Genomic DNA, 26499 nt, shown 5'->3' with positions numbered 1-26499 from the left:
ATTGATACACGTGTGGAGAGTCCTAGTCTTAAAGATATACCTACTGTGTGTTACTTTCCTTGAAGTGTTTCCAAAAAATCTTCCTAGGTTGCCACCGGAAAGAGAAGTTGAATTTTCGATCGATCTTATTCCTGGATTTACTCCTATTTCTATCACTCCTTATAGAATGGCTCCAGCAGAATTAAGGAAATTGAAAACTCAATTGCAAGAACTTCTTGAGAAAGATTTTATTCGTCCAAGTGTTTCTCCTTGGGGAGCCCCTGTGTTGTTTGTGAAGAAGAAACATGGCACTCTTAGACTTTGTATTGACTATAGACAATTGAACAAAATAACAATTAAGAATAGATATCTACTACCAAGGTTGATGATTTGTTTGACCACCTGAAGGGTGCCAATTTATTCTCAAAGATTGATTTAAGGTCTGGGTATCACCAACTACGTGTTAGAAAGGAAGATGTTCCTAAAACTGCTTTTAGAACTCGATACGGTCATTATGAATTCTTGGTTATGCCATTTAGATTAACTAATGCTCCTGCAATATTCATGGATCTAATGAATCGAGTATTTAAGCCTTATCTTGATGATGATATTTTAATATATTCCAAGAGTAAAGAAGAGCATGATAAAAATCTTCGGATTGTTTTGCAAACTTTGAAGGAGAATGAACTTTATGCTAAACTTTCAAACTGTGAATTTTGGCTTAATGAAGTGACTTTTCTAGGACATGTTGTGTCAGCCAAAGGTGTGAAGGTCAATCTTAGTAAAATTAAAGCAATTATTGACTGGAAAACTCCCAAAAGTCCTACTGAGGTAAGAAGTTTCTTGGGTTTAGCAGGATACTATAGAAGGTTTGTGAAAGGCTTCTCCATTGTAGCCTCTCCTTTGACTAGACTTTTGAAGAAGGAAGTAAAGTTTACTTGGGATGACAAGTGCCAAGAGAGTTTTGAAATGCTCAAATCCTTGTTGACACAAGCTCCTATATTTACTCTACCAATAGAAAGGAAAGAGTACGTGATATATAGTGACACTTCTCATCGTGGTTTAGGATGTGCTTTGATGAAAGAAGGGAAAGTTAGTTTTTATGCCTCTCGGAAATTAAAACCACATGAATTGAATTATCCAACTCATGATTTAGAACTTGCTGCTATAGTGTTCGCCTTAAAGATATGGAGGCATTATTTGTATGGAGAAAAATGTCATATATTCACTGATCACAAGAACTTAAAATACTTGGGTACGCAGAAAGAGATGAACTTAAGATAACGTAGATGGCTTGAACTCATCAAAGATTATGACTGCAGGTTGACTATCACCCAGGTAAAGCTAATGTGGTTGCAGACGCCTTAAGTCTCAAATCCTTCGCAAGCTTGCATCTGAATCCTTTGCTTTTGCTTCTGGAGTTGAGAGGCATGAATGTCCATTTTACACTTGATTCGTATTGTTCGGTTGTTGCTAATTTGCAAGTCAAGCCAATATTGAGTGAACAGATGAAAGAAGCGCAAAAGTTAGATGAGAAACTCATAAAATTTACCAAAGAAGTTCAAAATGGGGGAAAAAGACTTTATATTAAAGGAGGATGGTGTCTTGTTATACCAAAATAGGTTATGCATTCCTAATGATGATAAATTGAGGAGAGATATCTTGAATGAAGCACATACTTCACCATATGCAATGCATCCTGGAAGTACGAAAATGTACTAGACGATCAAAGAACACTATTGGTGGAATAGTATGAAGAAAGACATTGCAAAGTTCATTTCAAAATGTTTGGTTTGTCAACAGGTAAAGGCACATCAGGTCCTAGTTGGGTTTCTACAACCCTTGTCGATACCAGAATAGAAATGGGAGAGAATAACTATGGACTTTGTTTCTGGACTTCCTCGTACCCAAAGAAATCATGATGCAATATGGGTGATAGTGGATAGACTAACAAAGAGTGCTCATTTCTTAGACGTCAAAATGGATTACCCACTTATGCGATTAGCATAATTGTACATTAATGAGATTGTAAGACTGCATGGGATTCCTGTTTCAATTGTATCTAACCGAGACCCAAGATTTACATCTAGATTTTGGGGTAGCTTACAGGAAGTCTTGGGTACTAAGTTGAAGTTTAGCACTTCATTCCACCCCCAAATGGATGGACAGTCAAAAAAAGAGTGATATAAATTTTGGAAGATATGCTTCAATCTTGCGTTATTGAGTTTGAGGGTAGTTGGGACAAACACTTGGCTTTGATAGAATTTTCTTACAATAATAGCTACCAGGCAAGTATTGGAATGCCTCCCTATGAAGCATTATATGGAAGGAAATATCGGACCCCTCTTTGTTGGAGTGAAGTTAGTGAAAGAAAGATTCTTGGTCCTAAAATTGTGCAACAAACAGAAGGCAAAGTAAAAGTGATCAAGGATCGTCTAAAGATTGCTTCTGATAGACAAATTTCATATGCTGACCTGAAAAGGCATTATATTTAACATCAAGTTGGCGATAAAGTATTCTTAAAGGTTTCTCCATGTAAAAAGATTATGAGATTTGGCCAAAAAAGAAAACTTAGTCCTCGATTTATCGGACCTTATGAGATACTAGAAATAGTAAGACCAGTTGCATAAAAATTAGCTTTGCCGCCTGAGTTGGACAAGATCCACAATGTCTTTCACGTTTCAATGCTCAGAAGATATCGTTCTGATCCATCTCATGTTCTTCTAGTTGAATCTATTGAGGTTAATCCAGACTTGACGTATAATGAAGAGCCCATCTTGATTCAAGCTCGAGAAATGAAGCAACTTAAAAACAAGAGGATCCCCTTAGTAAAGGTACTTTGGAGGAACCATTCTAGGAAGGAAGCCACTTGGGAGTGAGAAGAAGAAATGAGGACTCAATATCCATACTTGTTCCAGGACTAAAATAAGGTAAATTTCGAGATAAAATTTCTTAAGGGGGAGAGAGTTGTAACTCTCCTAATTATATAAGATAGTATTCACACTTCGATGGAACACTTCTTAGTATGAATTACCCTTAAAATAAAAAGGAGCTTACATATAAATATATGTGCATATATGTATGCATTTGGGCTGCCCACCTTTATTTTTTGGGGCAAACACCTTTCTAGTAAGTGCTAGGTGATAAGTATCACTTTGGAAGACTTGCTAGTACACTTTCTCTCTCAATTTCGAATTCTTAAAGTCAAGGAGACACTTTGAACCCTCTATACAGCATAATCCCTCACAAATTCACCAAGAAAACTTATCCTTTCAACTAGAACTCAAATCAACCCCTTTCTTGTGGTAAGTGTTCAAATTCATTTTTGGGACTGTATAGCTAGTAGTAATTCTTGAATATCTTGTTGTGTAGACCTTTGATTCTAGTAAATAAATATGTTTTAAAAAGATAAAAATGTACCTACAACTCTTATGTGTATGTTGGAGCCTATATCTATAATTATTTAGTTGAAAAAAAGAGGATGAAACATAGGACAAGTTCTGTCTAGATTTTTGATTATAAAATCCCTCATGTACAACTGTTAGTGCTTTGATGATATCTTTTTGTACGAAATGTGTTTTGTAGTTATTTCTTTTTGGATTCAAACTTAAGACATAGATCTAAAAGTTTCATGAGGACATAAAGTCCAGTTGTGCTATTTCCATTTTTAAAATTTAGATACAACCTGAGGTACTTGGTTTGCCGAATTTACTATTTTGGTAATATAATTCGGTTGAAACTATTCTAGGCTTACTTTTAATGATAAATCTTGTTTTATGTCAATATTATGGATATTCTGGAAATTAAAAAGGGAATTTAATGGTATTTTCAAGGTTGTTTATATCTTGTATAAGTTGAGGAACTTGAGACATTGATTGGTCTACAGTTTGAACTCTTGAAGTCGTATTGGATTGTTGTACGCTAAAAGGCTGAGGTTTGTGTATAAACTTGTAGTTTTACTCTTGTTACCTACTAGTATATTTGAAATCCTATCTTAATACATTTGTTATTTTCTGAAATTTTGTATTGTCGTGTTGGTATCTTTGGAGATTTGCAAAATACTTGTTTGACTCGCCCACTTGTACGAATTGCTCAATCACTTGACATTCTTATGGACTTTGCCCTTCTTGTGGCTGTGACTTTGTCACCATTGGCATGCCTCTTGATTAGGACCCTTTGCCATTTTGATTATGAATTTTTAATTCGTCTTAAGTATGGAAGTTGTCCATTTTGAGTACTAATTAGGAAGCCATTTTTAATATGGTTTTTGGTTCTCTTAATTATTGGATTTTTACCCTTCTTGATAAAAGGCTCCGGTCCTTCTTGATACTTGATCATGTTTGGTGTGACGGTATGACGTACATATTGGGCGAAACTTGGGCTAAATCTTGTAAATGTGGTTCTATAAATTATTGACACTTAAACTTTTAAATATAGAGCTTGATACTCGTAATATATTTGTTGGCTTAATTTATTTATTATGTGTACATTTGTACTACTCATGACTTGAGAAAATAAATTGGAGAACCTAAAGGCTTTAAACTTGTAGTTTTGCACCACTAAGCTATATGCTTAGCGATAGTTGTTTCTATCATAGGAAATATCCGAGTAGATACTTGAAGTTGGCCATTGGAGATAAAGTTTTGGGAGCTTTAAGGAAGATCACATTTGCATATAGGAATCTATATGTTGTAGTAGTTTTTGGGATGTGTATATGATCCAAGGGGTGCTTGTGTATGCGTATTTATGTATTTATTGGTGAGAGTTTATCCATTCATGACACCATGGGTTGTAACTTACAGTTGGTTGCTTGTTTTGTTATTTTGCGGCATGTAAATTTCAAGTCTTATGATGTACTAAATTTACCGTTGGAGTTGAAATAATTGTATGAAGCATGAATTAGTTAACTTTGGTACTTATAAGTTGGTAGTAGTTTATAGCATGAATTTTAGTGATATGGAATGATACATAGATGTCTCGTAAGTTATTTTCTTAAATTATTTTGAAATATCGCCCCGTCTTAAATTGGAACTTTTATTTGATTTAATTGAAATCAAAAAATTTTAAAATGGCTAAAATATTATACCTTTAACTATGTTTAAATAGGCCGAATTTTACTACTAGATTATATAAATATGTCTTATAGGAAGTATTTTTTAAAAAATGTCATGAGTATTGTCACGACCCAACCCCGTAGGCCGCGAATGGTGCCCGAGTTGGACACCCATATACATACCTATCAGCTATAGTCAAATCGAACTATAAATAAAGTGATACTACTCACAAATATCCCAATGAATTAAAACTTTTTCGTGTACGTATGGCCTCTTTCATTCGTACTATATCCTGAAAGGGCACGCGAGCTGACAAGGCTGCCATAACACAATGACGTGTATAACATGACATACTCACAAATAACCCACATACATATGTCTACGGCCTCTAAGAGTAATAACTGTATTATATGGCGGGACAGGGCCCCCGTCGTACCCCTGAATAAATAAATATGTACATCAAATGACTAGTATTAAAAGTTAGGCTCCGGAACAGTGGAGCACTTCCAACATAGCTGAGTGGACATCCTACGCTAGTGGATTCTCCCAAAATGAACATTTGTACCTGTGGGCATGAAACACAGCCCCCCGAAGAACGGGGGGTCAGTACAATATATGTATTGAGTATGTAAAGCATGGACTATAATAACTAAAGTCATTACCAGAACAGAAGGTTAAAAAATGAACAAAATATCCAGAATACCAAAATGTTTTTCATAACCATAGATAATGTATGCAGAAAACATATGCCATATCCGGCCCCGTTATGGGACTCGGTGAACAAATCATGGTCACCGCCCCGTCACTAGTGCCACAGCACATCATAACTCCAGAGTAGAGAATATCTCCATAACAAATCATATCATATCAGATGGTCATATCATATCATATCATATGTGTACATGGCACATCATAACTCCACAAATCCTATGTACAAGTCGTACCTGCCCCCTCACATTGGGGCACGGCGAATAATGCAAAGAAGTACGCATGATAATAAATCCTGGCCCAGGCTCAATGAAGGAAGCATTGAAGCATCCACGAGTGGAGTAGTGAGAAACTATATGCAATTTAAATCATATTTGAGACTCGATGGAATAATCAAAATGAGCTATCATTCAAAATCAAGACAAGAGTCATATCAACTACCTTTTGAAAGTTACTATGGGTTATATCAAAATAGCACTTTTGTAAATCATATACACATATCAAGGCATCACAAATATCTTTTGGAAAATCAAGAAATTTGCCATCCTAGCGGCTCTACGAATAGGAATTTCCTTGGAATCATATAAAAGTCATATACTTGCTTCATAAAAACCTGGTCAATAAAGAAGATTAACTTTATATATTTGTGCCCAAAACATGCCAAGAGATAGAATAAGCTTAATACACTTATGCTGAAGACATGCCAAAAGAAAGTCTAAGCCTTACATACTTATGCCAAAAACATGTCAAAAGAAGAAAACATTAGCTTTACATACCTCTTACGGATTACTCTTAACACGTTCGCCTTGTCGTCTCTTGAACCTATTTAACATAAAAGTAATACGAATATCAACCATCCCTGACTTTTCAGCATCTTAAGTTACACACGAGTATTCATAGAACTCATCTCCTCGCTCGCCTTTTCGACTAGTTCCTTAGTTAGTTAAGGAGTTAACAGAAATCGGGCAGCACCTCCCCTATAACATGCCCTATTCAAATTTCCAATTAGATCCCTAATCATTATATACAACCAACAACAATAACCTGCAGCTCATATACAACTAAAACATGGCAACATTACACAACATAAGCTCCAAACCACTTGCTAAAACTTACGATACCAAAATAAGGTTTCTAGTCCTTATTTCGCAAAAATTGTATGAAACAAGGGGTCGTATGGCTGAAACCAGCAGCCCCCAAACCTATTTTAGAATACTTTTAGGCCCTGCAACACACCACCACACACCTGCAGCAGCATACCACAAGCACAACACCTTGCTTCGACTACAATTTAACTATAGCGACTCCAATTTAGTTTGTTTCGAACGTCAAGCATATTTATGGGATTTTAATATTTCCAGCCACTTACACAACATTTAAAAAAACCATAAACCCCAAATTTAAGGGAAAGGTCTAACCTTACCCGAAATTGGCCAAAGCTTGCCAAAACTTGCCTCGAAAGTTTCTTAATTACGGCTGAAATGTTGTGGCTGTTTGCTATCCATTTTGTTCTGCCCCAAATCATAAATTTACATTATTAATACCTTAATATCATGTACAAACCCATACCAAAACGTGGGAGGATAGAACCAAGCCATACCTTGCTAAAACTTACTAAAACTTGTCTCGGAAGTTCTCTTAACATGCTGAAAATTAATGGACTGTTTGTATCTCTTCCTTGCTGCCCCAAAATGATATTTTACATTATTAAACATTGATATATCATCATAATATACCTTAAATAATTAATTTACGGAGCGAGAATCATGGCCTTACCTTGAATTGGAGGGAACCCGTAGCTAGTCTCTCTAGCTCCTCTAGTTTTCTCTCAAAATTTGGCTAAGGAATAGATGCTGAAATGAGAGATTATTCATGCTAACACACATATATACCCTTTCTTAGGAAGTGACACGTGGCATCCCCCTAGGGGTAATACGTGGTAGCCCCCTGGGGTGCCACCTCATGCCATGAAGCCTCCCATATGCTGCCACATGGCAATAGGGTCCACCTCAAGTAGGTGTGTCACCTACTTGACCCTAAGTAGGTGCATCACCTGCTTGTCTAAGTAGGTGCATCACCTACTTGCTTCGAGTAGGCGCGGCGTTTCCTTATTTCTCTTTTGTGAGCTCGTAATCTCGTCTCACTTCAAGAGCCTATGTATTCCTTGCTACTTAAGCTCGACGTGTACTCAAGTAGCTTAGTATGTTAAATGTCCCAAGTAATAGCTTTCACAAGTAAGTCGATTCCTATGACTCACTACTTAACCTCCAACTTCTTTCGGATTCTTATAACCCTATTTCCAATCTTCTCTCTTATGGAGTATCTCCTTCTCCTTTCCTTAGGATTATTTAATAGCATTATAGATTACCCGACTCACATGACAACTTCTAAGAAACTTAAGAGCCTTCCTAGAAACTTAAGAAATTTAAGAAGAGTTCCAAGGTACCAAAGTACGGGGTGTAACAAGTATTATATACAGTCTCTTTTTGAGTAGTAGCATCCTCCCAAGAGGGTCGCTACAGACCCATAGATCGGGGTCTATAAAACTAACATGGCAATTTCCAGTAAGTCCAATTTTGTGGGTTCAGTTTCCACAAGGGGTCTACTACGGGCCGTAGGATTTCCCACGGTCCGTAGGTTGACCCATAGACACCATAATTCAGTTTTTAATGAGAGTTAGTTTGGTCTTTTCCCACCATTTCCAAACCAAAGCCCTTATATTTTGGGAATAATTTATGTCCCTTATTAGTTCCCTAAGTGTTTTCCACCTCATTAACACTTCATACACTTAGAGCAAGGATTGGAGAGGAGAAAATCAAGTTCTTCAATTTTTGCCAAGAACATCATTCTTCCAGGTATGTAAGGCTATTCATAAGTTGGACTAAGTTCATCCTCTCGCCTTACATCTCAATTCCATCAGTAAAGAGTTCAAGATTGATTTTTAATTTTATATATTGAGTTTCGAATGAGTTACAATTTAATTCATTGAGTTCTCTGTATAGCTATTGACATTTCGACAATTTCCATAATTCAAATCCTTGAATTTACTATTCATGCTTACATTCCGAAGGACCCTAGTTGAGTATTTATATTGCTTCTTATTATGCCTTGTTTTAAGTTAAACAATGTTATATTTTCATGTCTTGATTGAGAAAAGAGTTTAAGTACATTGTATTATTTGAGTTCGTGAAGCTATATATATATATACATACATACATATATTGTAGATTTTATGCATGTTTCTACTATGTCTAAATGAGTTGGAGTATTAAGCATAAACTATATTTTTTGAAAAAGAGTTTGAGGGGACATGTCACGAACCAAGCTAATCCTAGGTGTGACACGACTATTATAATCTTGAAGGACTCCAACGAATCCTGTTAGCATACATCGCATACATAAGGTAAGTAAAGACATCAATCAAATCACAAAGTGGAAGATAAGTCTCAAACAAGCATCTCAAATAAGGAGAAAGCTCAAAAAAATATGTCTGAATAATCGGAGCTACAAAATCGTGATTGTCTAAAATATGCCTCTACTAGTCTAGGTGGGGAAATAAGATAGGCCCTAGCTCACCCAAAGAAAATAAAGAAACATCGTAATAAAAGAATATGAAACTCATGTTGGTTATGCTCTCGAGACATGAAGACTCACCAACTAAGTAATCATAGCAAAGACAAATCTAGCCACAAGTGGGAGGATGAGTGTGATGATTGTCAATCCCTACATTATGATACTACGAAGGCAAAAAGTATATGTTAGTACATGGAATGTACTAATTATGTGAGAAGTATGCATAATATAGACATGATATCATGATAAACATAAGACATGTGATGCAAGAGGAAGAATCATTTAAAAGCATGTAATTTAAAATCATAAGTTATAACATCTGGTCGATAGATCATTTGAAATTATCATAAGGGTTCATAAGAAAGCATAGTTTATTTGTGGGATATAAACTTTAACAGACATTTAAGACCATGTGAATTAGAGGAATCCGGTGTTACTCCCACACAGAAAAGAGAGAGGATACTTGCCAAGGTAGACTCCATGAGAACATTATAAACTTGAGATACTTGTGGATCCACTAGCTAAGTTGTTAAGGAAAACCTATGGGGGCACGTAGTTTGGGACTAGAGATTGCTACTAGAGTTCCCTTGGATCACTCCTTGATCTTCCGGACCGAACCCCACCTCAAAATCCTCTTGATGCTTAGTCAATATCCCAAAGGAATTCATAAATCATAGTCATTTTAAAACATTAGGAAAGGCAATCAAAAATACCAATCCACATCATAAAAAATAGTCATCAGAGTAGCTCCTTAACATGATGATTCATACAAGTATGAGAAACCTTTCATCTTTATGAATCTGTGAGTAGGTGAGAAAACCTTTCACCTTTATATGAGTGTGAGAGAAATCCTTTCACAACCATAGATACTTAGTTGAAACATCCTTGAAAACAACATTCATTACTTTCATGAGTCATTCATAAGTCATTGATAATCATTCATAAATCATCCATAATATCCATGATCAAATTCCATGATTTCATACTTGAAAATAGAATAATGCATGGGTCCATGAAAACTCAATTGAAAACATGAATTTTAACTTGAAACATGTATAATTGAATCACTAATATTGAAATAAATCATAATTAAATTGGCCCAATGCATTCTCATGAAAACCCTAAAATCATTGAATTGAAATTGATTGAAAAGGAGAAACCCTTGGGAATCTATGGATGGAAAGGATCCATGGATGAATTTCCAACATATCTTAATTAATCAAAGCCATAAATGCACTTGAAATTATGATACTTGAACTTGAAGTTGGAAATCCTTAGCTTGGAAGAGAAGAAATTCCTTAGGAGAGAGTTTTAGAGAGAGAATTATTATATCAAGTGTTAGGAGAAGGAATGAGGAGAATTTGGAGGATTTGGATAGTTATAGTCTTTAGGAATATGTCCAAAACGACATAGCTTAGGGATTAAATGAGTAAGAATGGATGAATTCACCCTAATTAAATGGTTGAAGGGGACCGCTGGCGAGATCAGTCGAGCTTTCCGTCCTGATCAGCGATTCACCAACCCTCTGGCTTACTCTCCAATTAGACTTTATCTCTGAGGGAAAATGTCTAAAATTTTAGGCGAGTTCGTCCTAGCTCGCCGATCCCATCAGCGATTCACCGAAATATCCATTGCCTCGCCCCAAACTCTCCCCATTCCTACTAATCTTTCTGAAGGTTTTGGTGAGGTAGACTATCTCGCCGAGACATTTCGGCTAGTCGTCAACCTCTTTTCCTTCTTGCGAACCTTCCCTTTTGTCTAAGCAAATTATTTTAGGACCATTTTGCGGGATCCCCTTGCTCACCTAGCCAACTTGGTGAGTCGCCAAGTCCATTTCTGAGCCACAACTCCAATTTCTCTAAGTTTTCCCTTTTTAACTAACATTGCGACTTTTCAACTTTCAGAGCCTCACTATATTTTTTCCTTGGGAATATTCGTCATCGGATGGGACTTAACCAGCATGACAGGAGTAGAAAAAAGACATCGCAACCCAACATGAATGTAATAACATAGCAAAATGCACAAAACATGGGATATTCAATCCCAAGCTAAAACATGATTCTTAAAACTCATTTCATAAATATGCATGCATACGAAAACATGACTGACTTAGACACATGATTTTGAATGAGTGATCATGAAAGAACTTAATGCCTCAACTTGGAACAGAAGGAAAAAGATGAGGATATCGTGATTTCATATCAACCTCGGACTCCCGTGTAGCACCTTCAACCTCTTGGTTCCTCCATAACACCTTAATAGATACAACATCTTTGTTTCTCAACTTTTGAACTTGTCGATCTAGAATTTCAATTAGAACCTCCTCATAGGATAAACTTTTCTTTACTCTAATGCTCTCTAAAGGAATAATTGAGCAAGGATCAGCAACACACTTTTTTAATAAAGACACATTAAACACCTGATGAACCAATGCCAACTCCAAAGGAAAATCCAACTCATATGCCACTTTGCCAAATCATTTTAAAATTTATACGAGCCTACATATCGGGGATGAAGTTTCCCTTTCTTACCAAAGCGCATCACACTTTTCATGGCTGAGACTTTCAAGTACACCCAATCATTAACCTCAAACTCGAGTTCCATTTTTCTTACATCGAATAGGAATTTTGTTGGCTTTAGGTGATCTTCAATCTTTCTCTAATGAGTATAACCTTATACATAGCCTCATGCATCAACTCAGGCCCTATCAAAGCCACTTCACCAACTTCAAACCAACCAATATGATACATATACCTCCTACCATATAAATTCTCGAATGGAGCCATTTGAATACTAAAATGGTAGTGATTATTATAAGCAAACTCGATTAATGGAAAATGATCATCCCAATTTCCCATGAAGTCAATGACACAAGCTCTTAACATGTCTTTCAATATTTCAATAGTGCACTCAGCTTGACCATCGATTTAAGGGTGAAAAGTTATGCTAAGCTTAAATTGAATACCAAGTCCCTTTTGGAAAGACCTCCAAAATTGTGAAGTAAATTTAGTACCTCAATAAAAAAATAATAGATAACTGAACACCAAGAATCTTCACTAATCACGAATATAAATTCTAGCATAGTCCTCGGCTGAATAGGAAGTCTTAACAAAAAGAAAATGCGTTGACTTAGTCATTCGGTCCAGAATAATCCAAATAGAATTGTGTTTCTTATGAGTACAAGGCAAACCCGTAATGAGGTCCATAATCAAACCTTCCAATTTCCAAGTAAGAATTTCAATTTCCTGAGCTAAACCTCTCAATTTTTGATGCTCAACTTTCACTTGTTAAAAATTAGGATATTTTTCCACAAACTCTGCAATATCCTTCGTCATTCCATTCAACCAATACACTTTCCTCAAATATCTATACATCTTTGTGAAATCCGGATGAATAGAATACCATAATCTAGAGGCTTCGAACAATATCACTTCTGTCAAACCATCAACATTGGGAACACATAATTGGCCTTGATATCTAAGCACACCATCTCCCCCTTGGGTAAAAGCTTTATTGGCTTTTTCGGCAACCGCTTTCTTCAACTCAACCAAAGTAAGATCATTATCTTGCTTTGTCTTAACATCCACCACAAGAGACAATTCGGAAAAATTTCTTATAATCAACTTATTTTTCTCATAGTTAAGGAAAATGACTTTCTTTAAAAAGGTAAGGAAAATATTTTCAGAAATCATTTTGAACATCATACCTCAACTTCTCATCTTAACTAAAGTCTCGGGTATAGATTCTCGATACTAATCTTTGCTCTTGAGAGTCAAGATCGAGTCTCGAATCTCACATCGGGGTCCAGGTTGGGGTTGGATCTTGAGTCAGGTGTCGTAAGACGAATCTCAGGTCGGGATTAAATCTTAGATCGATTTCTCAGGGTGGGGTTTTAGGTCTTAAGTTTGGGTTTCGAATCTCGAGTGGAGGTCTTGAGTCGGGATCAGAATCAAGGTCGAAGCATGAATTGAGGTCAGGGGTGGTGTCTCGGATCAACGTCGGCGTCGAAATTGGGATCGAGATCGGATCTCGGGTCTCGATTAGGGTTGGGATCTAGACTTATGTTAGGGTGGGGTCGGATGTCGGGGGTCTAGTCTAGGGTTGGAGTTAGATCTTAGATCATGGGTTGGGGTTAAGGTCAAGTCTTGGATTGGTGTCAAGAGTCCAGTCTCGTATCAGGGTCAGGGTAGGGATCGAATCGCGGGTAGAAATTAGGATCTAGTCTTGGATCGAGTGTCGGGAGTCAAATCTCAAGTCGGAATTGGGTCTCGGGTTAGGGTCAGGGTCTCAAGTTGTTGTCAAGGTTGTGTGTTTGGATCTCGGGTTGGGGTTGGCATTGGGTCTCGGATCGAGCTCTTGAGTTGGGAGTTAGGGTCTGGTCTCGGATCGGGTTTCGAGGGTCGGGTCTCTGGTTGGAGTCAGATCTCGAGTGAGGTCAGGTCAGGTATCGAGAGTCGAGTCTCAGGTCATAGTCGAGTTGTAGTATTAGGATCGATTTTGGGTAGGGGTTGGGTCTCAGGTCAGGGTCGAGGTTGGGTGTTGAGTATCAAAAAATATTTTTTGAAAAATATTTTCCACTCACCGATCAAGCATGAGAAAATAAGTTAGAAACCAACTTATTTTTCATGGAAAACATTTTCCTTCATACCAAACACACCCCAACAGACACTACAAGTGATCGACTTCAGTTATATATATATATATATATATATATATATATATATATATATATATATAATGTAAAATTTAATATCTTTTATTAATACCCTATACATCTAATAATACTTTTCACGTTTAATTTTCGAAAGTCAAACTACATATATATTAATCAACATCAAAATATATATTTTTTCACAAATTAAAGGAATTTTTGTATAGTTATCAAATATCTTAGTTATAATTAGAAGTCTTAAATTGCACTCCGACAATGAAATCCAATACTCAGCAAATAATTTTAGTTTGATGGATAGTATTTTCGGGATAGGTCTATCATTTGATATCTATATAATGAAAAATTAGTTAAGTGATTATATTTTCTTATATTATATTAGTTGTACAGATATAAAACATTTTATAATACCTTAAAAATTTAAAACAAATATATTATGAGAAATGCAAAAGAAAATGAAATTCTAATTTAGATGAAAAATACATATAAAAAGGAAAATAGAAAAATAAATCCAAATGAAAGTATTGCATATATTTTTTGGAAACTTATAATGATAAAATTCTTGTAAAAATGAATTATCGGTCATTTGTAAAAAGAAGTTGATGGTTTATTATTAATTATATTCAGAAGTAGTTTTTATTCATAATGTACATTTTTTTTACCTAGCTGAAAAACAATATTGCTAAATGATTAGTTAAACCGTACCTAAATTTGGAAACTTATCATCAAGTATGTTGTTAATTATATGATGAGTAGAAAACAAATGGGAGGTTCATATTTACATGACATAGAAAAACAATTAATTTTGTCATACTAATAATTTTTATGAAAAAATTGATTGAATGATTTTATAAGAGAATAATATTTTCAGTTGAGTGACCTTATTGATACAAAATAAAGCTCAATGACTTTACCAGATAAATTCACACAATTAACCTTTTGAAATATTAATTCATAAGGTGAAAGAGGAAGATTTGCAAGAAAAGAGACAGTGATTGATAATTGTCACGATCCAACCCATCGGGTCGTGCAGACACCTACTCTAATACCTAAGTAGGAGAAGCCTTAACCTCTTATCTGAAATAAGTATTGCGGAAGTTATAGAAAACTTAAGTAGTAAGCCAGAAAAAAATTCAGTAAGTCTGTAGTAATGTACGAACTCTAGTTTTATAAGAAATAATATTCAAACCCCCAAGGATACTAGCCTAAAACAGATACAAGAGCTCTACGAAAATGGAAAATAGTAAAATGAAAAGACACAGCTCCAACCACAAGGGAAAAAAAGTAAAAGATGTCGGAGGATCGTCTTCACCTTCACCTAAGGAACTCCACGGACCCTACAACCAGACTATGCCAAGTGGCATAGCAAGAGTAGTATCAATACAAATAACGCGTACTGATAGGCATCATCGGTCACGTTGACACCCACCACATAATATATAGGAAAGTAAGAGAAGATCATAAGTAAACAAGATTTAATTCCCCACCCGCATTAATTTGTAAGTATCTCATTACTCTCACCTTTAAAGTGCTAAAGCCCCCTTACTAAACATGGTTGCACTACTAACCCCGATCTCTGAGGCTGAGACCTATGGGTTATGAGCCCATCAAAGGTCTTCACGAACCCTCTAACATCAAGCCACCAGGCTTCTTTACCCACTCACAAGGTAACACCACTATCATTAGCCTTATAACCTGTTTACCTTACCGTATATGACCTAGTCATCCCACAACACGCCTTTTTAATTAGTTCTGGCCCACACATATCATAACACAACGATCACTACCGTTTAACTAGACCCGGACGTAAACAATTCCCTGCTAAAAAGCAACTTTCACTCTCCACCCCGAGGGTCTAGAATAGCACAGATATCACAACCAGTCCTCACAAGGTTCTATAGTCTTAACCACGATTAAGGTCTACATTGACTCTCAGTCTTAGACCAGTATCAACTATAAAATTGGTGGGGTTATTTATATAGGCTCACCCCTCAACCCATAACCATGTTACACTCGTTAATCCACAGCACGATCAATAACATTGGGTCCTCTCATGGGACTCCCCACATAGAATTGGCCCTCTAATGGGATTAAGACTCAAACCATATATGTGTCGAAACGTGACACCCGATCCAATATATTTCAGAACGTGATATCCGATCCCAACAACCACAATCAATACACAATTACAGTGAAAACAAGTAAATATAATCAATACGTATAAAATTACTCAGGTTCATGAGCACTATTAGGATAAGTGACTAACCCATAGGGCCTATCTCAATCTTCCCAATACCCTAGCATATATGTACAATTAAGGCATCTACAACACAATTATCTCGATACTAAAATACAACTACCAAATGCTTCAATTTCGTTATACATCTTATTTACGGTCACAACAAGCTTAACCACTGAAACCACCCAAATGTTGGTTTATGGTCCGTGTCCAAAAGTCTAATTGTGAACCATCTCGCTAAATCCTTTCATACTATGCAATAGGTATAGATTTAACTACTCAAATAAGAGGAAACCTATCTTATCTAGGCACCATGCTGTGGTGGAGACTCAACATAGCTCCAATCCCTGGTTCTAAATGTCTGACGGCCAAGATAGGCCTAAATTCTGTTGGTTGGAGACCTTCCAGTGCTGAGATTCTGTTGGTTGTATACCTCGTAGCTTGCTAAGAAATTCTGGCAACACTAAGCCCATGGCCTCATTATATGACTTGGGCAAGTACCCTATGCATTTAATTACCCACATAACTCAGGCAATTTCTATATGCATTCATTCACATCATATAACTCAAGCAAGTACCATATGCATTTAATTAACAGTCTTTCGCTATCTTGGATAACCATTAGTTGGTAATTTATTCGTCTTCTCAGCCCGTGAGGCTAGATACCAATTGGAACCTTCTCGGTTCCAATTTTGTTGCTTGTGTCCCTTTAGCCACGGCAATGGCATCAAGACTATTTTTGTTAAGATACCAATTGGAATATAGAGATACCAATTGGACTCAACCCATACTACAAGCGAAAACCGCATGAAAGGAGACAAGAAATGGAATGACTTCCTATAATGCGTCATAGCTTCCCGAAGATTAGATATGGATGTCTACACACCAATCCGTAGGAGTCTATTCCATACTTCTCTTGTACTGGAGACTGGTAACCCAAGCTCTGATACCAACCTTTCACAATCCAACTCACCGAGCCATACGAGCACCTATTCTAATACCTAAGTCAGAGAACCTATAACCTCTTATATGAAATAAGCATTGCAGAAGTTATAGAAAACTTAAATAGTACGCCAGAAAAAAATTCAGTAAGTATGTAGTAATGCACGAACTCTAGTTTTATAAGAAATAATATTCAAACCCCCAAGGATACTAGCCTAAAACAGATACAAGAGCTCTACGAAAATGAAGCATAAAAAATAAAAAGACACAACTCCAACCACAAGGAAGGAAAAGTAGAAGTTGTCGGAGGATCGTCTTCATCTTCACTTAAGGAACTCCATTGACCCTGCAACCAGACTATGTCAAGTGGCATAGCAAGAGTAGTATCAGTACAAACAACACGTACTGGTAGGCATCAACGGTTAATCTGATACCCACCACATAATATATAGGAAAGTAAGCAAAGATCATAAGTAAACAAGATTTAATTCCCCACCTGCATTAATTTGCAAGTATCTCATTACTCTCACCTTTATAGTGTTAAAGTCCCCTTACTAAACACGGTTGCACTACTAACCCCGATCTCTAAAGCTAAGACCTGTGGGTTATGAGCCCACCAAAGGTCTTCACGAACCCTCTAACATCAAGCCACCAGGCTTCTTTACCCACTCACATGGTAACACCACTATCACTAGCCTTAAAACCTGTTTACCTTACCGGATATGACCTAGTCATCACACAACACGCCTTTTTAATTAGTTCTGGTCCACATGTATCATAACACAATGATCACTATCGTTTAACTAGACTCTGACATACATAATTCCCTGTTAATAAGCAACATTTACTCTCCACCCCGAGGGTCTAGAATAGCACATATATCACAACCAGTCCTCACAAGGTTCTATAGTCTTATCGTGAGTAAGGTCTACACTGACTCTCAATCTAACACCAGTATCAACTATAAAATCGGGGCGGAGGGGTGTCATTTTTAGAGTCTCACCCTCAATCCATAACCTTGTTACACTCGTTAATCCACAGTACGACTGATATCATTGGGTCCTCTCATGGGACTCCCCATATAGAATTGGCCCTCTAATGGGATTCAAACTCAAACTATATATGTGTCGGAACGTGACACCCGATTCAATATGTGTCGGAACGTGATATCTGATTCAATATTTATCGGAACGTGACACCCGATCTAATATGTGTCAAAATGTGACACCCGGTCCTAACAACCACAATCAATCCACAATTATAGTGACAACAGGCAAATATTATTAGTACTCATAAAACTCAGGTTCATGAGCACTATTTGGATAAGTGACTTACCCATACGGTTTATCTCAATCTTCCTAATTCCCTAGCATATATGTACAATTAAGGAAGATACAACGCATACTTATCTCGATATGGAAATACAACTACCAAATGCTTCAAATTCGTTATACATCTTCCTTACCCTGGTCACATCAAGCTTAACCACTGACACCACCCAAATCCCGGTTCGTGGTCCATGTCCAAAAGTCTAATTAAGACCCTTTCGCTAAAGCCTTTTATACTATGCAATAGGTATAGATATAACTACTCAGATAAGAGGAAGCCTAGCCTATCTGGGCGCCATGCTGTGGTGGAGACTAAACGTAGCTCCAATCCCTGGTTCCAAATGCCTTACGGGTAAGATAGGCCTAAATTCTGCCGGTTGGGGACTTTTCATTGCTGAGATTCTTTCCCCCTTCTCTTCTCAAGTCAGGAGCAGCCTTTGGAGGGTTTTTGCAGTAACCTTCGCCCATCATTCACACTTTAAAGTGGAGAAATAAGAAAATCGCGACTTAAGTTCTATCTCACAATTTTTTGTTCTGGCAGCAGGCATCCCGCTGACGCGAGGCCGCTGTGGCGGGACCGCTCTAGCGGGATTATGTGGCCTAGTTGATTTATTTTCCTATGATTTTCCTCCGCTCTTAATTAACGACGACTCAGATCATTACAGTAATATATATATATATATATATATATATATATATATATATATATAAAGGAGGATGTTAGACTTGCTGATTTTAAATGATATAAATATTACAAAATATTACTTGAAGTTTTTATAGAATATTAAAGTATAATATTTAATACTCTCCTCATTAAAGTATAAAAATAAAAGCCCACAAGTTATTTTCATTAATCTAGTGATTTAGTAATCATTTATTATGTAATAAAACTATATACACGTAAAAATATCCTCCCCATGCTCCTTCCTTTCTTTTTGCAGAATTTATTTTATTAAATATCTCAAAACCATTTCATTACTAATCCTCTTAATCACACCCCTTACGCTCTTAATTACACCTCACCTATTCCTCTTCTTTCCACATTTAATAGTCATTACTTTTCATTTGTCTTTATCTCTTCTAGTAACCGATATTTTGACACCAATATATACTCTTTCTCAAACTCAAGATAGGAATATTCTTTTTCTGTAGTTCCTTTTTAAACTTAGTTCTATTTAGTGTTCATCTTTTCTTTTTCAAATTCTTACTTTTATTTCATTTGTTAATAGAGTGCTTAAATCTGAAATATTATATTCTTGATAGTTACAGTTATTTTTATAAACTAATGTGATAATAGTAAAATTAAATTTGATCCCTTTGTTGTTTTCTTGTGTTGCTGTTGTAAATGAAAAAAATATTGTAATATTTATTTTGAGTCATTTAATCATATGAATGATTAGCTTACAAGAATCAAGAAAATTCATTTCTATTTTACGAAGATGGTGGCATATTGTTGATGAGAATGATCCCACGCCGGATCGAGACAAGGAGGCTTCAATAATTATCTTGTTCACTTTGAGTTAACTTTTGAGTATGAGTTAGACCCATAAAACTATCGAAAAAAGTACATGATATGATTTTTGATAAAATGTACCACTACTAACTTTTTAAAAACAATTCCATGTTAAAGATCAAATGTTATTGCCTGTAATTTTTTGGTACTACTATAATCTTCTATATATAATATAAATTTCGGCATACAAAAAATGATGTGACACCTCTTTTTGACTAAGAATTCTATTGTGTGTGTGTTTTTTTTGCCTTTTCCTAATTTTTTCAATTCACACCTCTTCATCTTCATAACTTCTACTCTTAATTAGTATTAGTAATATCTATAACTTTCAAGTTTAATACATTCATAACCCAAAATTACTTAATGTTCAAGTTTATGACATCTTAAAATTAAATCAATAAAAAAATTTCTATCCAAATATATTTGGTTTGAGCTTAGTTATCCTCTACTTTAATTTTGTTGTGCAATAGCTATCGACAAAGACTACTTTGTATAATTAATTTTGTCAATTTCTAAGGAGGATACGAAATAAGATATGTAAAAGGGCCAAATTGATTTGAAAATTTCGTATGAAATTATAAGAGCAAGATCATTAATAAAAGTTAGCATCAAGAATAATTCTCGAGAAACATTAAAGAGCGCAAAGTGTGATCGTGGATGCACTTTATCAGCTGGATATAATCAAAATTATTATGAAGTCATTTAAAATTTTTAATTTAAACATGAATCATGAAAAATATAAGGAAAAAATAATTAAGAGAATTCATTTTTGATATTTTGCATAAAATTAGTAAAAAAGTTAAAAACAAGCTAACTTAATTATTTTAAGTTACGATGCTAATTGTTACTGTGTTTTTTTTTGGAGGAATTGAATAAGCAAAGATGGGAAAAAAAGTGAGTAAGTAAAAGGGGAGAATCAAAAAATAATGTTGGAAAATATGAATACAAAGAAACGTAGAGTTGTATGAGAGAAAATTATTAAGTTCAGAAATGAATAGGAAATCAGATTATAAAAGGGTTAAATTTGTCAAAAAAGTAATGCTGCATATGTGATAAAATAAAAAAACATTTTTTTATTTTATTTTTTGTTAATTGAATTCCCAAAAGTGTGAAACAACTTTTTCATTTATAAATATTTCATATATCTAAATAATATAATTTAGAAGGGAAAGTTAAAATTATGTATTTATATCATATCAATGTCATGTGATTGTGACATATGAAATTGGAGGGTCACAAGTAAGAAGAATGGTTTGTTTGATACTTAAGCTATATATAGATTTTAAGAAAAAATATTTTAGTTTGATGATGATTATTTTTAAAAATCAATATATAATATTAAGTTGCTTCTTAATTTTCATATTGTTATTGATTTATTTTACAATTTAATATAACTATATCATTATAATAGATAGAATATTGTGAATATATTTGATATGCATCGTAAATATATATAATATAATGTAATTATTTCATTATAATAGATCCTATAATAATTCTCAATTCCTTTTTTGAAACTTCATAGGCTCCCCCTTCTTTGGCAAAAATGTATAAGTATATATAGTTTAATGTAACTATATCACTATAATAGATAGTATATTGTGAGTATATTTGATATACATTGTAAGTATATATAGTATAGTGTGACTATATCACTATAATAGATAGTATATTTTGAGTATATTTAGTATACATTGTATGTATATATAATTTAATGTAAGTATATTATTATAATAGATAATATATTGTGAGTATATTTGGTATACATCGTAAGTATATATAATATAATGTAATTATTTCATTACAATAGATAATATATTGTGAGTATATTTTGTATACATTTTTCGTATATATAATTTAATGTAAGTATATCATTATAATAGATAGTATATTATGCATATATTTGCTATACATTATAAGTATATATGTAATATAATGTAAATATATTATTATATATTTTAAGTATATAAATTGTTATAATTATTTCTAAATTAAACAGATAATGATATTAAATAGATAACGATACACTATACTGATGGTTGACTCAAACATTCGAATACATAAATATCAATTAAAAAAAAATGATCAGCTCAACGGGCCGAAACCCAGCCCGAATAGGTAGGCTCGATCACTGTACCCTTAATGGGTTGTGGACTGGCCCGTCCGACATTAAATTACTGTTAGATTCGGACCGGATTGGCCCAGTAAAGGAAAGACCGGCGCAACCTGATTCGGCACACCGATGGGCTATACCTTTAGTGGATCTGTCTGACCCGGCCCGATCCACTTAACAACCTTAAGTGTTACACATAAGATATTTCATCATTAACTCGCAATGAATTTAATGACATTATATAATAAAATTTTAAATAACAATTAAAAAAATATTATAGTTAAACTAAAAAAGTAATGGAACAAAAACTATAATGAAATGGGTGACAATTTTAGGAATTGGAGTTTGAGATTCTCTAGATATATCCTACCCCTTTATAATGTGCACAAGAACCAAAGGAAGAGAAAGTTGAGAGGCACCAACCAAACATGGCTATTGCAGTTTTAATTGCTTTGGCAGTATGCTTTCCTTTCGCCTTTTGGTGCCTAAAATTGCTCTACTTTGTATGGTGGCGTCCCAAAACAGTAGAAAATGAGCTGCGGCAGCAAGGAATATATGGCCGTCCATATAGATTTCTTTTTGGAAATCTAAAGGAGATGATAGAGATGAATAAAATAGCCAAGTCTAAACCCATGCCTTTGAACCACGATTTCACACCTCGACTTAATCCATTGTTCTATGAGCTCGCCACCACTTACAGTAACTACTCTTTACTAATTTCCATCATTTTGTAACAAACACAGGGATTTTGCTAAAATCTAATTTATATCTATAAAAAGTGGAATATTACCATTTAATTGAAATCTACACATATACTGTAGTATATTTGTTGGTGAATGGTGTTCTAACTGACAACTTTCACGCTTTTCCTGTACTGTTTTTTAATTTGAGCACTGATTATTGCTATATTATGCTTTCATTGCAGAGAAACTTTACTTGTTTTGGCTAGGACCGATACCTCGATTGACCATCTTGGATCCCAAGTTAATAAAGGAAGTACTGTCAAACAAATCGGGTGAATTCAGTAAACCCAAAATCAGTGCTTTCCTCAAGCTATTCGTAACGGGGCTGGGGACTTACGATGGTGAAAAATGGGCCAAACACAGAAAAATTCTTAATCCGGCTTTCCATATGGAAAAATTGAAGGTAATTTTTGTTTATTCCTTATAATTAAGTCATTCTATTTCAGAGGCTTATAATTGTCATTTTTGGCCTTTGAGCAGTTGATGTTGGCAGCATTTGCTCACTGTACAGAAGATATGATGTGCAGATGGGATAAGCTAACTGGATCAACGGGTTCTTGTGAATTGGATATTGCTCAAGAATTTCACAGTTTAACTGGAGATATGCTATCCAAAGCAGCCTTCGGTAGCAATTTTGAAGAAGGGAAATTGGTATTTTCACTTCTGAGGGAGCAATGTGAACTAATTTTCACTGCAAAGCTTGCTATTAATGTCTTCCCATGGTTAAGGTACTTCTAATTAACTAGTGCCTTCAAAAGAAAAATTATGACAGCGCCACTTCTACAGATCTTGACAATGGATGTTATATGTAACAGGTTTGTGCCAACGAAAACTAATAGGAGAAGATTGTACATCTATAACACAGTTCGTAGTTCGCTAAAAGGAATAATAGAGAAGCGAGAGAAAGAGGTACAATCAGGAAAGTCACACAATGAAGATCTGTTGGGTTTGTTAATGAAATCTAATCAAGAAGAACAGCAAGGGAATAAGAACTCAAACAAAGGAATGAGTACAGAGGATGTGATAGAGGAGTGCAACTCTTTCTACTTTGCTGGTCAAGAGACTACTGCAACTTTGTTAACATGGACTACAATTGTCTTGACCATGCATCCAGATTGGCAAGAGAAAGCCAGGAAAGAAGTTCTTGAAATCATTGGAAAAGATGAGCCTAAGTTTGATCAACTCAACCAGCTAAAGATAGTAAGATACTTTATTTTCATTTCCCATCACACTTTCTCCTTCCTGTATTTGTATTTAAATATTTATTTGATATATATGTATAAATTATTAATTTAGAACCAAATAACTTAAAAGAATTAGAATATAAACTTCAGATTCTGGATCCATAGAAATATATGGTATGTTTAATATTATTAGTTAATGGCCAAGTCAAACACAAAAGGGTGTAATAGTGACAAAGGTTGATCTAGAGGCCGGTTGGTTAAGGGTTCATGTGAAGCTCTATATTAAGAAATACACTAAATATTATCTTTAAATATTTGATTGAACTTAGTTATTGTTGCTGCACTAATATGCAATCATTATAGGAACCATAAATTTTAAATTGGGGATTCATCTCTAAATCTACCTTATAAACACTTTTATAAGGACAGCTAAAATATCTGATTCTGCTATGTAGGTAACTATGATCGTGCACGAGGTTCTGAGGTTATATCCATCAGGCTCTCTTGTTAGAGAAACAAACAAAAAGACAAAGCTTGGAGACTATACAATTCCAGCAGGTGCGCAACTTTTAGTGCCTCTACAAACAATCCATCGCGATACAGAGGCATGGGGGGAAGACGCTCTAATTTTCCGTCCAGAAAGGTTTTCAGAAGGGGTGTCAAAAGCATCCAAGGATCTGATGTACTTTCCCTTTGGTTGGGGTTCTAGGATATGCCTTGGAATGAATTTTGCTATGATTCAAGTGAAGCTTGTTTTGGCTAAAATCTTACAGGACTACTCCTTTGAGCTTTCCCCCTCCTATGCTCATGGTCCAACCATGCCTGCTCTTGTTCTACAACCACAATATGGTGCTCCCATGATCGTTCGAAAGCTATCATGATATATATTCTTGTATCATGTTTCCTTCACGTTATTACTAAGGCAATAACTTTGTTTTTGGTGACTCTAAGATCAATAAATCACTTCTCTGTTTCCTCTGTGGAAGAAATGTTAGGATAAGGTGAGCTTTTCAAATTGAATTTAGCTTCTATCTACTAACAGTATGAGGACAATTTCATACTATGATTCGCTTAATTCAGATTCAAATTAAGAATTTAAAGTTTATGAATGCTTAATTCAAATTCGAACTAAGAATTTGAAGTTTATGAATATGAGTCTAGTACCACTTGGATATTTAGTTTACAGATTTTGGCCTAGTTTCTAGTTTCTTACCTTGTTTAACCCAATTCAACACGTCTTTCCTTCTCTTTCTTACGTGATCTCCCAATTCTCATCCCCTTCTTTTTCTGTCCATAAAGCATGGTTTTGATGGTACCTTTATTTTTTTATTTTTACTCCTTTTTATTCTAGTGTTATTTTTTTTTTTTTGGGGGGGGGGGGGGGGGGGGGGTTATTGAAGATGTTGGATCATGCTCAAATTTAAATGGGTGTTGTTAAAATTATCTCCATAAGCAGGTCATTGTTAAAGCTCAAAGTTTCTAAGTTTGAAAAATAGATTTTTGTAAATATGCTTTGTTTTTTGAGTGGGTATTGTGGCAAAAGATAAAATTGATACCTAAATATGAAAATTTGAGTGATTTGATATATTTTGGATGTGTTTTTGAATGAATTTGATGTTTGGATTCAAGAAATAAGATGAAGTTAGTTTTTTGTATATAAATATTTTTTATAATTTTATATAATATTATATAATATTATATATTTTTTGAATATTTTTGTAAAAAAAAATACGTAATATAAAAGTTTGGTACATTACTGTATACCGAATATATAACATTGTATACTACACTGTGTTTTAGACTTAAGATTTATAATAATATAAGTTATGGACATATTTTTGTAATATAAATTAAATAATTATATATTTCTTGAAATTGTCCTAAAAAGTATTACTACTGAATAGAATAAATTGCATTCACAAGCACGTTTATCTATATAGAGTATAAAAGGGAAATGTATAAACTCTCCTTACCGAAAAGTCAGTTATATATTTAAATTATTATGATGATTTATTACATATTTAAACTATCTAAAAGTGAATTTATTATTCCCTAAAATGTATAACATCACTCTCATAGTACCACATCAGCGCCACGTCAGAAATTATAATTTTTTATATTTTCTTTTCTTTATTAATTAATTTTTCTTTTATTAATTCTATTTTATACTAATTAACTCCTAATTAATTATTAACCATCCATTTAATTTTTTTAATTTTTTTTATTAATTAACTTTTCTTTTGTTAATTATATTTTATATTAATTAACAACTAATTAATTATTAACCACCATCCGATGTTTTATATTTTTTTCTTTTCTTTATTAATTCTATTTTATACTAATTAACTTCTAATTAATTATTAACCAACCATTTGATTTTTTATATTTTTTTTTCTTTTCTTTATTAATTAGCTTTTCTTTTGTTAATTATATTTTATACTAATTAACTCTTAA

The 26499-nt window shown here is 34.5% G+C and overlaps 1 protein-coding gene across 1 annotated transcript; it reads left to right on the top strand.

Moving 5' to 3' along the window:
- The first annotated feature begins 22450 nt into the window (after positions 1-22450).
- Positions 22451-25065, top strand: LOC129892345 (cytochrome P450 CYP72A616-like). Its single transcript, XM_055967923.1, has 5 exons — positions 22451-22817; positions 23044-23264; positions 23342-23589; positions 23677-24061; positions 24501-25065. Exons 1-5 carry the CDS (start codon positions 22547-22549, stop codon positions 24924-24926), a joined length of 1551 nt encoding a protein of 516 aa, XP_055823898.1. The 5' UTR covers positions 22451-22546; the 3' UTR covers positions 24927-25065.
- Positions 25066-26499: the final 1434 nt, after the last annotated feature.

This window comes from Solanum dulcamara, chromosome 6 (genome assembly GCF_947179165.1).
Source record: "Solanum dulcamara chromosome 6, daSolDulc1.2, whole genome shotgun sequence".
NCBI lineage: Eukaryota > Viridiplantae > Streptophyta > Magnoliopsida > Solanales > Solanaceae > Solanum > Solanum dulcamara.
Note: the sequence above shows the minus strand (reverse complement) of the source record. Positions and strands in the feature narration are given on the sequence as shown.

Bases quoted from the DNA above. Each gene is read 5' to 3' on its own strand.
- LOC129892345 (XM_055967923.1), top strand. From the start codon at position 22,547: ATGGCTATTGCAGTTTTAATTGCTTTGGCAGTATGCTTTCCTTTCGCC. The intron at 22,818-23,043 runs GTAACTACTCTT...CTTTCATTGCAG, and splicing joins TGAGCTCGCCACCACTTACA to AGAAACTTTACTTGTTTTGG. The intron at 23,590-23,676 runs GTACTTCTAATT...TATATGTAACAG, and splicing joins AATGTCTTCCCATGGTTAAG to GTTTGTGCCAACGAAAACTA.